Source organism: Osmerus mordax, chromosome 2, assembly GCF_038355195.1.
Source record: "Osmerus mordax isolate fOsmMor3 chromosome 2, fOsmMor3.pri, whole genome shotgun sequence".
NCBI lineage: Eukaryota > Metazoa > Chordata > Actinopteri > Osmeriformes > Osmeridae > Osmerus > Osmerus mordax.
Window position 1 is genome coordinate 6178380 of NC_090051.1, and position 13316 is coordinate 6191695.

The 13316-nt window shown below is 40.7% G+C and overlaps 4 protein-coding genes across 4 annotated transcripts; 3 read left to right on the top strand and 1 right to left on the bottom strand.

The window, feature by feature from the left end:
* Positions 1 to 443: 443 nt before the first annotated feature.
* On the bottom strand, positions 444 to 2475 carry cln5 (CLN5 intracellular trafficking protein). The gene is made up of 4 exons (XM_067254000.1): positions 2328 to 2475; positions 1989 to 2163; positions 1645 to 1870; positions 444 to 1432 (listed from the first exon to the last, which is right to left on the bottom strand). Exons 1-4 carry the CDS (start codon positions 2432 to 2434, stop codon positions 945 to 947), a joined length of 996 nt encoding a protein of 331 aa, XP_067110101.1. The 5' UTR covers positions 2435 to 2475; the 3' UTR covers positions 444 to 944.
* Positions 2476 to 2923: 448 nt separating this feature from the next.
* On the top strand, positions 2924 to 3828 carry LOC136959611 (ASNSD1 upstream open reading frame protein-like). The gene is made up of 4 exons (XM_067254008.1): positions 2924 to 3052; positions 3383 to 3436; positions 3524 to 3599; positions 3695 to 3828. Exons 1-4 carry the CDS (start codon positions 2972 to 2974, stop codon positions 3733 to 3735), a joined length of 252 nt encoding a protein of 83 aa, XP_067110109.1. The 5' UTR covers positions 2924 to 2971; the 3' UTR covers positions 3736 to 3828.
* Positions 3771 to 6099, top strand: asnsd1 (asparagine synthetase domain containing 1). Its single transcript, XM_067253967.1, has 3 exons — positions 3771 to 5168; positions 5344 to 5525; positions 5649 to 6099. Exons 1-3 carry the CDS (start codon positions 3771 to 3773, stop codon positions 5893 to 5895), a joined length of 1827 nt encoding a protein of 608 aa, XP_067110068.1. The 3' UTR covers positions 5896 to 6099.
* A 1713-nt stretch (positions 6100 to 7812) lies between these two features.
* Positions 7813 to 12994, top strand: zgc:162944 (uncharacterized protein LOC569993 homolog). The gene is made up of 4 exons (XM_067255991.1): positions 7813 to 8022; positions 8266 to 8437; positions 9641 to 9839; positions 12693 to 12994. The coding sequence occupies exons 1-4, from the start codon at positions 7915 to 7917 to the stop codon at positions 12886 to 12888; spliced, it is 675 nt and encodes a 224-aa protein (XP_067112092.1). The 5' UTR covers positions 7813 to 7914; the 3' UTR covers positions 12889 to 12994.
* The last annotated feature ends 322 nt before the right edge of the window (positions 12995 to 13316 follow it).

Below are 13316 nucleotides of genomic sequence, written 5' to 3' on the forward strand. Positions count from 1 at the left end.
GTACTGTTTGAATCGCGATTCTATCTTCTGCCGGTAAAGTCGTAGAATAATCTTCAAAGGGGGTTCTTTATTAATGAATGAATGCAATATGAGTAGGCTAAATGCCTGAAAATATCACGAGAAGGAACAACTTAAAAGGACGTTTAAGTCATAGAGATTAGGTCCATTTGTACACCGGTCTGCCAAATGTATTCGTTTTGATTCAGCCTGTCAGCTGCCTCTTGCAGGGGAAATGAGAAGACATCATATTTCATTCTACACTTCACTCGTATTTTGAGTTGTAAATGAGCAGCAAAAAAAAGATGCTTTTAAATCTATGTAATCTTTATAAATAATAAGTAGGCCCGATGCATTTTTATATAAAATATACAGACCCCTGTGCAACCGACGCAAGCAAGCACACCCTACAATTTCCCCAGAAATTGTATCCTCTCTAGTTTTAAGTGTACTTACAAAATTGAGAATCAGAATAAGCCAACTGAACCTTCTACATGCTTTGGACATTTGATCTTGTAATAAATATGGATGGATGTACCAGGATTCATCTTGGATATAGTTTATTGATTGTTATTTATAATTCTCATTTTCTTTTGCATAAGATTTATTCCCATTAAATTAATTACTAGTCATTTTAAAAGGTATGTTGGTTAAATGTTGGTTAAAAAGTAATGTAGAGATAAAAGATACCTGCAAAAGGATGTTGTGTATATTTTTAAACACTTTCAATTGTACAAAAACAGTCATGTGAGTAGATCACAGAGGAAATGATACTGTGGGCACATCAGTTTAGGCAGAACTGGTATTTCAGTGCAGTTTTAAGCTCCACATTACAACATGGCTTAGCCATATTTCCTTCATGAACAAAACAATGGAGCTCATGAAACACTGCTTCAACCCTAGTCATGCATGTCCTATACCCTAGTGACATACCCCAATGACATCAGCTAGGGTAAAGGCACTTCTTCATAACTTACTTGAATATAAGGATATTTCATGGGTAAGTGCCAGTACTCAAAGTTATAGTAAAGATAGAAACTCTTGTCAATCACAACTTTCTTATAGGCCTCCATGAGACTAAGGGTTAAGTCCACATAGGACTGATGCGGCCTGAACGGGTGGTAGAACTGTTGGATATCAGCTGCAAGTTTCTTCATAGAGGCCTGTCCAAAGATGGTGCTGTCATTCCCCAGGTAGGTGGGCTCTCCACTGTAAAGGTAGATCTTGGTGTAATTGGTTTGAGTCCGGCTGGACAGCTTGGCCCCCAGCTCCTTTAATTTCCGGTAGGTGCGGTGGACAAACTGGGAGCAGTCATAGGACTCGAACCACACTGTGGCGTTGGAGTCAGGACTGGAACGCACCGTCCATGTCTCGTAGTAAATCCCTGTCTGGTTGTCATCTTGGACCCACTGGGCCATTTCATTGAACTGTCTGCCTGTGGGAGAATCCCAAAGATACACAGTAACACCCTTCTATTACACATCCATGGGGAGAAATGGGCAATAAATCCAAGTCAAACAAATAGTCTGTTGAAACCACATAAATTGAATGATAGAATAGCTTTTTTTGTTCAATCTGTCTATATCACAGTGTGAGAATGTGAGTATCAACATGCCGTTCAGCCCATAAAGTGTAGCTGAACTTTACCTTTTATCTCCCCTACTTTCTCCAAGGTGCCATTCTGTGACCAGTGGATGTCGTCCATTCCCTCAAAGAAGCATGCCGCCCCTTGGTTACACCAAAATGGAGCGGCTACATCAGGCAAAAGGTGAGGGAAGGTACAGTTGCCCAACTGGAAGAGCTCATACCACTCCATGGTGTAGTTCCTCTCAGTCTCTGCACTGCTGAAGCCAATGGCATCATGCATGATGTGCTGGGAATTTGAGAGATGAAAAAACAGAACTGTGTTTTTGAGATTGTGTTTAAAAATGTGTTTGACAGAGACAGAGATGCAGACAGAGTGAGAGAATGTGTCTCTAAAAAATACAAACCATTTTCCCCAACACGTCTCCATATTTGAACTCCCACACTGGGGCTTGAAGTCTAAACACAGAGATCACATCCGAGTCCCTGAAGTAAGCTATGCGTCCATCCCTATCGCCAGTGGGACAGAAGGGGTACAGGGCCTCACAATAGGAATCTGCTTCGGGGCGTCGATCGACCCGCCTGCCGAATCAAAAGACAAGCTGAACACTTAAAAACCAGTATGCGGCAATACCTCGAAAAGATATGTAATTTTGTTTTCTTAGCAAGCTGTTAGCGGTAGTAGTCTTGCGGTCACATTATTTTCTGAACTTGGCTAAACAGAGTTACATATATTGCACCAATACCTGTACGGAACCGGCCATTCTTGCTTTCTGTAAATATTCAGGGAATGTACGATGTCCTGGAAACATACAATAAGAATTGAGCACAAAATATTCACCGCGAGGCTCATATCGGGAAACTTCTAGAACGCATTTGTACCGAACTGTCAAGCAACAGAACACTTCCTTGTTAAAGGCAGTGACGTACCTCACGTGGTTTTGTTGTTAAATTTAATCATCGGCTGTTACAGTCTTACCTAATCATAGACGGGTCGGGTATGTAAGTACATCCAGCTTGGCAGAAGGCGCCCTTAGTGTTTTTTATAGCGTTCAGAAGACATCCGATTTGGTGGAACCAGACCCCCACCCATAGACTTAGACTTGGACCCTTCTCCCTTATCTGGCCTCAAACCGAGGTGCAAGGGGTGGGTGAATCATAGACATATATATGTATATGGGGTGAATCGTGGGAGCTTACGTGTAGGCCACCAGTCTCACACTCCCGAACAGTAGGTGGCGGTGATACATCATCATACACATCGGTGCAATGCCATAACCTCAACAGAAAGAAGAAGAACACCACACCAGACAAGACGACACGAGAATAGTCATTTGCATGGCTACGCCAGTTTTTATCTCACCAACTAACCCTCATTGACACGTCTAAAATGTCTTCTAAATGTCAATCAGAGTCAGAAAACGTTTTTGCTGGACGGGAGTCCATGGTAAAAGAAGAACTAAACAAAAAGGTAAAACCGCGTGGCTGTCAAGAGTTACTATAGAATCAAACTAGCTTGCATATGCTATTATTTCGCATCTAGTTCTATTATGATAGGCCTACAGCCTACTTGAAACAAGTATTTGAAGAGTCAAGACCATTGGATGGCGTGTTAAAATTAGACTTTAATAATAATTTTATAACATATTATTTATAAGCCCCCCTGCTTGTAAACTACACTTTTGTAAAGGGGGCAATTATGGATTGATGGATGAATGGTTGGTATCATGATTGGTCTTGTAACTACTGTTGGTCTTGAAATACTCCATACGTGACTGAATAATGCTTTGTATATTTCTAGATTAACGAACAGAAAATTGTTGTTGATGAGCTGTACAATCTAAAGAAAAACAGGGTAAATCCTATTTAATACTTGATATACTTGAGAGTAAACTAATGTATTTTAATATATAATAAATATCTGTCAACGTGTTTCTTATAGAAGGTATACAGTCAACAGCCTAATAGCAACATATTCTTCTTGGCAGACAGACGACAATGTCTTTGTTCATGCAAACGTAAGTATTGAATGTTACTCTTGGTCCATATGTACTTTCAAGGTTTCCCAACCATTATGAAAATCTTGCTCTCATCGAAAATTCTCCTCCCTCAGATGAACTGGACAACATGAAGAAGGAACTATTGGATATATAGTCAACATACTCTAGAAAGGAATTTCAAAGGACATCATGTGTGGAATTTGTTGTGTGGTTAGCTTGTCCCCTACCCAAATTTTTGTTGAGAAGGATATTGATGAAAAATTAAGGAGACGAGGCCCAAACTCAAATTGTGATGTTACTAAAACCTCAACAAATCCGAACTTTAATTGTTTGTTCTCTGCTCATGTACTTCACATGAGGGGTAGACTCACACCTCAGCCTGCACAAGACGGTAAAGGGAATATTCTACTATGGAATGGGGAAGTTTTTGGAGGACTTCCAGTGAAACCACAAGAAAATGATACCGACGTTTTATGTCATCATCTTTCAACTTGCAACAGTGCCAATGAAATTCTGTCTGTCCTATGCAATGTTCAAGGACCATGGGCTTTTGTATATTACCAACAAGCTGGAGACTATCTTTGGTTTGGGAGAGACTTCTTTGGCAGACGAAGCTTGCTTTGGCAATTTGATGCAGACAAAAGCCACTTTACCTTAACATCTGTGGGATCGTATCCTACTAATTTTGATAAACCACAATGGCAGGAAGTTCCAGCTGCTGGTTTGTATAGGATTGATGTGAAGGCATTTGCTGAGTCTGGCTCATTGATTTTTGAGGTTTATCCATGGGTTCCCCAAGGAATGCATCTATTGTCTGCTAGTCAGGAACTTAAGGAGGGGTTTCCTAGCCATACTGCTGTAGTGATAAGCCAATCAGGTCACATGCTTAAATCACCAGTAGTCCCACTTAATGTGTCAATACCTCAGTGCTCGGATGTAGTAGAATCTAGTTCCTTTTCCCAGGCATCTGTTAAGGATTTGGAAGTGATGTTAACCTGTGAAGGGAAGAGGTTGCATGTGAACAGTCTTATTGATGTGCTAAGTGAAGCAGTCCGAAAAAGGGTGCAGTGTCTGCCCTCTGAACTTCAAGTGAGTGCATCACCCGATAGTGACCAAGCAGCAGTTGCTGTCCTTTTTTCTGGGGGGATTGATTCAATGATTCTGGCAACCCTGGCTCACCGCCATATTCCAGCTCAACAACCAATTGATCTCCTTAATGTAGCATTCAAAATGCAGAAGCCAAAAATGCTGGAATATACAAAGAAAACCAATACACATAATTTGAAGCCTAGGGATGGAACTGCTTCCTGTACCCAAAATGAATTTGATGTCCCAGACAGGATCACTGGAAGATTAGGCCTAAAAGAGCTTCAGGAACTTGCTCCAGATAGAAAATGGAATTTTGTTGAAATCAACGTAACTCAAGAGGAGCTGAAAAAAATCCGTCAGGAGCGCATTTGTCATTTGGTGCACCCACTTGATACAGTCCTTGATGACAGTATTGGATGTGCAGTGTGGTTTGCAGCCAGAGGAACAGGCTTGATAGCCGAAGGCATCGATGAGAGGTGTTTTACGTCATCTGCAAAGGTTAACTAGAATCTTGTATACATGAATAACACCCCAAACTTTTTCCAACCATAACTATATATCTCCGATAGTAAAAAAAAATTGATGACCCAACTCTGAGGGTGAACTGACAAAAGGAATGTACAGACACCGTCCATAACTACTGATGTTCTTTTCCACTGCGTCGTGACTGTAGGTTGTTTTGACGGGTATAGGAGCAGATGAGCAGCTGGCAGGTTACTCCAGACACAGAGTGTGTTTTAAGAATAATGGACATGCAGGTCTGATTCAGGAGCTTGCTATGGACCTGGCCAGAATTTCGTCGAGGAATCTGGGACGTGATGACAGAATCATAAGTGACCATGGAAAAGAGGCTAGGTGAGTGCAGGGAATTTAATCTATTTACACATTGGTTAATTATTGTGAACTATCTTATTTCCCTGCCTGTTGCTTGCTGTTTTGAGCCTATTCTGTCTTGTAAATGTATTACTTATATCCCAGGTTTCCCTACTTGGATGAGGATGTGGTGAGTTACTTGAATGCCTTGCCTGTATGGGAGAAGGCTGATTTGTCCATGCCTCGCGGTGTAGGAGAAAAATTGCTACTGAGATTGACTGCCAAAGTGCTGGGCCTTGGGGACTCTGCAGTACTGCCAAAGAGAGCCATGCAGTTTGGGTCCCGCATTGCAAAGATGGAGAACAAGCATGAGAAAGCTTCAGATAAGTGCAAGAGACTCCAGACATCATAACTCTGGAATTTGGAAATCTCATCCCAATTATGGACCAGGTTTACATAAACTGGCCAAATCCAGATGCCCACATATATTGTCCCAATACCTGCATTACAAATACTCTAGTAATCTGATCATTAGAATACTCCTTATCAGTTCACAAATGTTTGTTGTATTAGGCTAATACCCTTACATTGTTTTTTAAAGCAATAAATGCTATGTTTGCATCCTATTTCTTGGATATTTATAACTGTCAAACAAAATGCATAACTTCATAAGTCTCCTCTTAAATGAAGATGACCGGATAACTGATTGGCATACACAGCCAGTGCAACCAATAAGACCACAATCACACTAAGTAATAGTTTTGCATAAGCATCTATTAATTATAATTAATCAAACTTTTATCTCTAGAATGTGCAAAGTTTTCAAAGGTAATGCACAAAGACCGATAGCTGGAATATAGGCAGGAAGTTTTATCAATGTTTTGGGAAATGTTGGTTATAAAGTTACAGAAAAAAAGTTATGTAGGGCTACTGACCCACTCACAAGGTATTTTGCAGTTTACTATATCATGTCTGACTTGACATTGTGAAGTTCTCTAAAATACAGATCACATTCAATATAGGATTGCAGGTTTCTAACATCAAAACGGCCATAGATCTCATAAATGTACACAGGTTTTCTGAAACAAAGGGACATTTAGTTTATTGGATCATGCATTGCAATAAGTTAAACATTTTAGCCATCATTAGATATTCAAAAGTTACTTTGGAATGAGCCAAGACAAGACATTTCCAGGTGCGTCCTTCTCTGCAATGACAGATTCCTGTACAGCTAGTTGCACGAGTCTCGGAGCTAGGAGCAATTCGAGCCACTGTTCTGCGCAAGACTGGACGAGCCGGAACTGGAAAGATGGCGCGGTCTGTTTCGCTCTCTCGCTTGCCTCACTGCGCCACTCGAGCGCTGATCAGCACTTTCCATAGAAATGAATGGGGACGCCATCTTTACAGAGAGCAGGCTTGCTGTGTCTACTGTACATACGTCTTAGGGTGGAACAGTGAAACTGGAATCGATAGCATCAATAGCATTTCCGGCTTTGCCAATTCCTCTTCAGAACAAGAGCATGGCATGAGACGTGCTAAAACATATTAATAAAGTTAATTTACGAGGCAATTAGTGATGGGCGTTTTTATTCCTTTCAGAGACTTGAATCTTTTGAAACCGTTCATCAAGATAGTTCACTGATTGGTTCGCGAACGAGATCCGCGATCAATCACAAGAGAATGTCAGACATCCCAACCTGCAAAAAACAAATTTCAATGAGGTTACTGCGCAGCGCAGCTTTTTAATTCATCTAAATGTGGATTGCACTCTCATTCGTTTTTTTGAATGAAATAATAATGCATTTCATTTAATACAATTTAATATTTAGTATAATTAATGTGTCCCATTACATTGGGGGTGAAATGGATTCAGGAAGGTGAGAGCTATCAGAATATGTACTAATATACCTGGGTATTTACATTTAAATGTATTCATTTAGCAGATGCTTTTTCAAAAGTGCATAGGTCACTGATAATAACAACAAGATAGCCCCAAAAACATTGCGGGTAGCCAAAACATGAAGCACATATTGTGAACAACCAAAATAAATGCCAAAGGGAAGAACCACAAGAGCATGTAAACAAGTGTATGTGTTGCACACTTGAATAAATAGCCTACTCAGTCTGCAAAAGCATCGACATTGCACATGCACATTATCCACGTCTCTGTTGGACTTATCCGTTGCACTACAGTTACTGTTTTATATTGTGCAATATATATTAAATATTTCAAAAATACAGTTCGTGTCTTGACTTTTATTTTGAATTTACCCCCCCCCCCCCCCCCCCCCCACACACACACACAAAGTCATCCGGAAATCACATTCTTATTGCGGCGAACTTCACGTTGCATTGCCCCTCACCTCTGCAACGATATAAAAAGTATTTCAGGAAGGTTCTTTCAGGAATCGTGGTAAAGTTACCAGAAAAAATGGGGAAACGCGTTGCTGTAGTGCTGGCCGGCTGCGGAGTTTATGACGGCACTGAAATACACGAAGCGTCCGCTGTTTTGGTCCACCTCAGTAGATTTGGTGCAAGTGTAAGTTCTACTTTCGCTTAAGCACCATATATTATCCCCTATTATACGTTCTTGGTTGAAACAAAAATGGTTTGATTTAATGTGAAATTATTTGGTAATTTATTTTAAGAAAGCAGATTTGTTTTTAAATGTTATTATTTGGACAATTATTATAGGCTACCTATGTAGGACACAGAATGACAATGGGTAAGGACGTTGCTGTACCATTATTTTCTTTTGGCACTTATGTCTCTGTGACTTCAGGTAAAGATGTTCGCTCCAAATGTGGATCAGATGCACGTTGTGGACCACCTGAAGGGTGCGCCCACTGAGGAGAAACGAAATGTGTTAGTAGAGAGCGCGAGGCTGGCACGCGGAGAGATAAAAGACCTTTCGGAACTCAGTGTGAAGGAGCACGATGCCATCATATTCCCAGGTTCGTTCTTACACATAACTCAGAGAGTAGTCTTTCGCAGATCAGGCTTGTGAAATGTGTCAGTATTGACTAATTTGTGTCCACAGCATTCACGCCAGGGCCGTAGACAGACATTGTTAACATTCGGGGCTTAGCCCCAACTTCACATAAGGCGGCCAACTTTTCCCAAAACCTTGGAGTGAGATTTGGTGGGGCCTACCAATTTTCTTTGGTAGATCTCACACTTTTCAGCGTGAGAAATGCAAGATGTGGCGTGAGAGCGTGTGAACTGGTTGAAATGCGTGAGAGTTGACAGCCCTGTTAACATTGGACCTTGCGTAGGCGCAATTTGACCTCAGCTAGGGACATAAATGCGGGCAAAGCATAGGCCTATTGCATTAATTTGAGCGCAAAATAGGCCCACTGTTTTTTGAGCTTGAGGCTAATATAAACATTACATTAGACTTATCATCACTGTAGGTTCCACATCCGATTATATCGTAAATCAACTGGCAATTTAAAAAGTTTCTTTATAAGATAGATTCTTATCTTTACTCCTGTTTTGGAAAAGTCCAAAAATACCAAATTGTTTTTGCCTACGTTCTGCCATTTCTCCTCTAGTCTCTTCCCGCTGACTCTCCTCCTGCTGTCACTGACTGTCCGCCCAAACTGTCAGACCCACACCCCCTCAGAGTTAGTTTTTAGAGACGTTCACTGACATGCTAGAGACACTACATTTATTTTGACAGACTGTTATTGCATTTTAGGAAAACTCAAACATCACACTTTCTTGTTTCTCGTTTTTTCTTGTTGAGATATTAAAATGACATTTGGGCTACACTCAAAAGGGACGGGGTTGCAGCCCTGGAAAAGATGGCTGATGACGTCCCTGATTCATGCCACTGAAATACCCAACCCAGGCTTAAATGTCTAAATGGGTTCGGCCTGCACTTCTCACCCTACTCATCATGCAAACGTTGTTTTAAAGAACCTCTGCAACACAGAGGTTCATTCTATAAACAATTGTGACAAGTCGGTTTTTGTTGGACTGAAAACGGGTAGAGGTTGGGTTCCCATGCTGAAGGGCAGTAGACCAATGTCTACAACCCACCAACTGTTTGCTTTCACCCACCAACTGTTTGCTTTCCTACTTTTTTTGGGGTCTCCCCTGCACATCATTTATAACATGATGCCTTAATCATAATGATGTGCCCTCGTGTGCAGGTGGCTTTGGAGCAGCTAAGAACCTGTGCAGCTGGGCCGTGCAGGGGAAGGACTGCACTGTGAACGACCAGGTGAAGGCCACCATGCAGGAGTTCCATGCTGAGGGAAAACCCATCGGCCTGTGCTGTATCTCACCAGTGCTGGCCGCCAAGGTCTTCCCAGGCTGTGAGGTCACTGTCGGCCATGAGAAGGACGAGAGGTGTGTTATCACTACATAAACCAAGGATCGCTGTCCATCATTAGTTGATGGCAAGGATGCAAGGATATATATGCCGCGGTGTAGTATTAAGTAGTGGACGTCCAATTTATCAAATCAAACTTTATTTCTATAGTGTATTTCATACCAGGAGGCAACACAATGTGCTTCACAGTGTAGGAAAAGGGGTCGGGGGATACAAACACTTATGTTTGACACTAATACCAAGCTCCCTCTCCCCCTGTGCTCATGTTACTGTGGGCGGGAAGTTGGGCGGGAAGTCCTTGTGGGCATCCAGCGTGTGGCTGTGTCTCACACAGACTGAACACTTGCATAGAGTCTCTTGATTAGAATGTTCATAAGAACAATCTTGCTTATGCCTGGATTAAACAAATCTTGGAAATTGGCTGTACAGAGCAATACAGGCACATTTTATATATATATTTAGATATACTGTAGATCCACACCCTGTTTATCAAAGCACTACGTGCATTGTACAATCATTATCAAGTTCATTCAACTCAAGAGTTTTAAATCCACTCCCTCCTCTGTCACTTCAGGTGTGCCCCAGGGCTCTGTCCTCGGGCCCCTACTCTTCATAATTTACCTCCTTCCCCTTGGCAATATCTTTTGCAAATTCAACATTCACTTTCACTGTTATGCTGATGACACCCAGCTCTACCTTTCTACTACCTTTCTACCCTCGTCCACTCTCCCGCCCACTTACGTTACTGATTGCATCACTGAAATAAGAATCTGGTTCACCCAAAATCATAAAATAATGACCGCTGCAGACCAGTTATTAGTCCATCCTAACATGCTCGTTGCTGATTTTGCATTCTACCGCCCAAGCAGGTGAAAAATAATGCAAACTTTACAGTTTTTCTCAATTGCTTTGGTTCATTTCTTAAAACAATGATAACATTCTCAAAGCTCTAGATGCATTTGTCAGAATGGCTGATATGGTACTGCTCAACACCATGGCTTACCTGCAAAAGGTCATAACTCACCCAAAACATTTTACTCATGCTTCAAAAGAAAGTTATTGTCTAATGTGAATTCCCTCAAAATGAACATGTGAACAATGGTGGTCCACATGTTTAGATGTTTTATCAGTATGATATTCGACCATGGAAAGGTTTCTTATATCCACATTTTAGTCTTATACCATTTTTTATTGACATGTTTACCTTAATAGAATGTTCTATTTGTCTAGCTAACTGAATGCTATTGTGAATCAAACTATTCCGATTTCAACAGTACAAGATTGTATATTACACATTACACTCACATTTCCTTGGAAATTATTGCGGTATTTTTACTTATGTAAAGTAACTCTTACGCCACAGTAAAAAGAAAAATGACAGCGCAATGTAATACAAAAATGCATCAATTAACAGAAAAAGAAAATACTGAAATTATATTCATGGTGTATTCTGGACAGATTTTGTCAGTATGGCCTATTGTGCATGTGATGACTTGCACAATGAAACAATTCATACATGTTTTGGAGAGTATGACTATTAAACTAAGAAATATAAGTCAGCTTTAATCAGCAAGATATATTCAATTGGTAATTGCGCAAATTGTAGACTATTGTACCTTGTCAGACAGGACTTTTTCTGTGGTTGTCAACAATGATGTCTCTTCACCTGCTCTGTTGACTTGTGTTGTTCCTCAGGTTTCAGTCCTCTGTCCTATTGTTTTCATGCTTCTGCTTGGTATGTTAATCAGTTGTTTCAAGTGTATTTCTTATCATTGTTATGCTGACGACACACAACTGTACTTTAAACCGAATGACCCTACTAAGCTCTCCACCTTGCAAGACTGCTTAACAGCTATCAAGGACTGGATGTCAAACAACTTCCTTCAGCCTAACCCTGACAAAACAGAAGTCCTTATTAAAGGCAATGAGAGCTTCTCTGACATAACTCTGCAGTGTATTGGTCCTTTAGCGGTAATGTCAAGAGAATCTCAAAAAACCTGAGAGTACTCTTCGACCAACATGAATTTTGGACCATTTGCTTTACATGTGACTCAATCGGGTTTCTTTCAATTCAGAAAATCTAATCGATTTTATCCTTTCAAAACTTGGAAATAATCATCGTGCCTTTTTTCTCCTCCCATGTTGATTACTGAAACTCACTGTTCACCACACCGTGTTGCTCTTCTGTGTCTCGGCTTCAGATGGTCCAAAATCCCACCTTGGAACCGTCTTACCTTAGACATCAAGAACTCACAGTCTGTGGATATAGTTTTAAGAAATGATGGAAAACCCACTTGTTGCGTAATCACTTTGTTTTGTAACAAATCTGTTGTGAATATTTTCCCAGTGGTTTGGAGGTTTGCACGTTGTTTTGAAAATACTCATTATTTGAGAATTGTACCAAAGCATTTGAGAGAAACTGTAAATCAATGCACTTCAGCCCAATTTCATGTTTTTTTTTCTTTCAAATGAATCCTCAAGCAATTGTAAACAATGTTTTCATATTAATTTGCGAGATTAAGGATTTCTCCCAGTTGATATCATATTAGCAAGCTTACTCTGATGGACAAACCTTCAGCTATGTATTACATATGCAAATACGGTACTATGGATGGTGGAATAATATTCCACCATCTTTGGACAGCACCTCTAACAATGGACTTATGATGCACTTTCTAGCAATGGCAGTATGCTCTGGTTTGGAAGACAGACTTACCTCCAACGTGAAAAATAAATGTTGTGTGTGCATGCAGCCTTGCGTGCATTGTATGACCATCGTTATTGGGGAACCAGGCCCCTAAACGCATCGTTCCTCCTGTCTTTAATTATGTCCTAAGTGTTATTCACAATGTTGCATTTGCACTTCGCAGGTCCCCAGATGTCCCAGGCACTGCAGAGGCGATCACTCAGCTGGGCTGTAAGCACGTGAGTAAGAGTGTCAGTGAGACCCACGTGGATGAGAAAAACAAGCTGGTCACCACCTGTGCCTTCATGTGCAAGGCCCCCCTCCATGAGATCTTTGATGGTATTGGAGCTATGGTGCAGGATGTGCTGAAGCTTGCCTGAGAGCCCTGACAGATGTCAGTATGATCTGATCATGAGTCTCCAAGCCTATAGAAGATGTAGCTTCTCCTGTATGTGTGCCTATAACAATAAATGCTTTCTGTTTGTGGATGGTGTCTTTGCTTCGTACCAAAGAATTGGAAAACCCCTGATAACTTTGTCATGAATCAAATCCTCGTACACAGAAGTTTGAGGAGAAGTACTCTCTACAACCACAAAACTTGGGTCTTCTACCTTTCACATTGTTTTACTGCACTGAGGACATTAAATCAAAGTGATTTTATTTTCATTTTTATTGTATTGTGTGTATTTAGTGTATTGTCATATTTTCGATGATTTTAAAATGACTACGTTTAAATTGCCTGGAGGGGCGGTTTCCTTTCTGGATTATCCCTTTTTTGTTATTGGTATGAAGCACGTAAAATAAAATA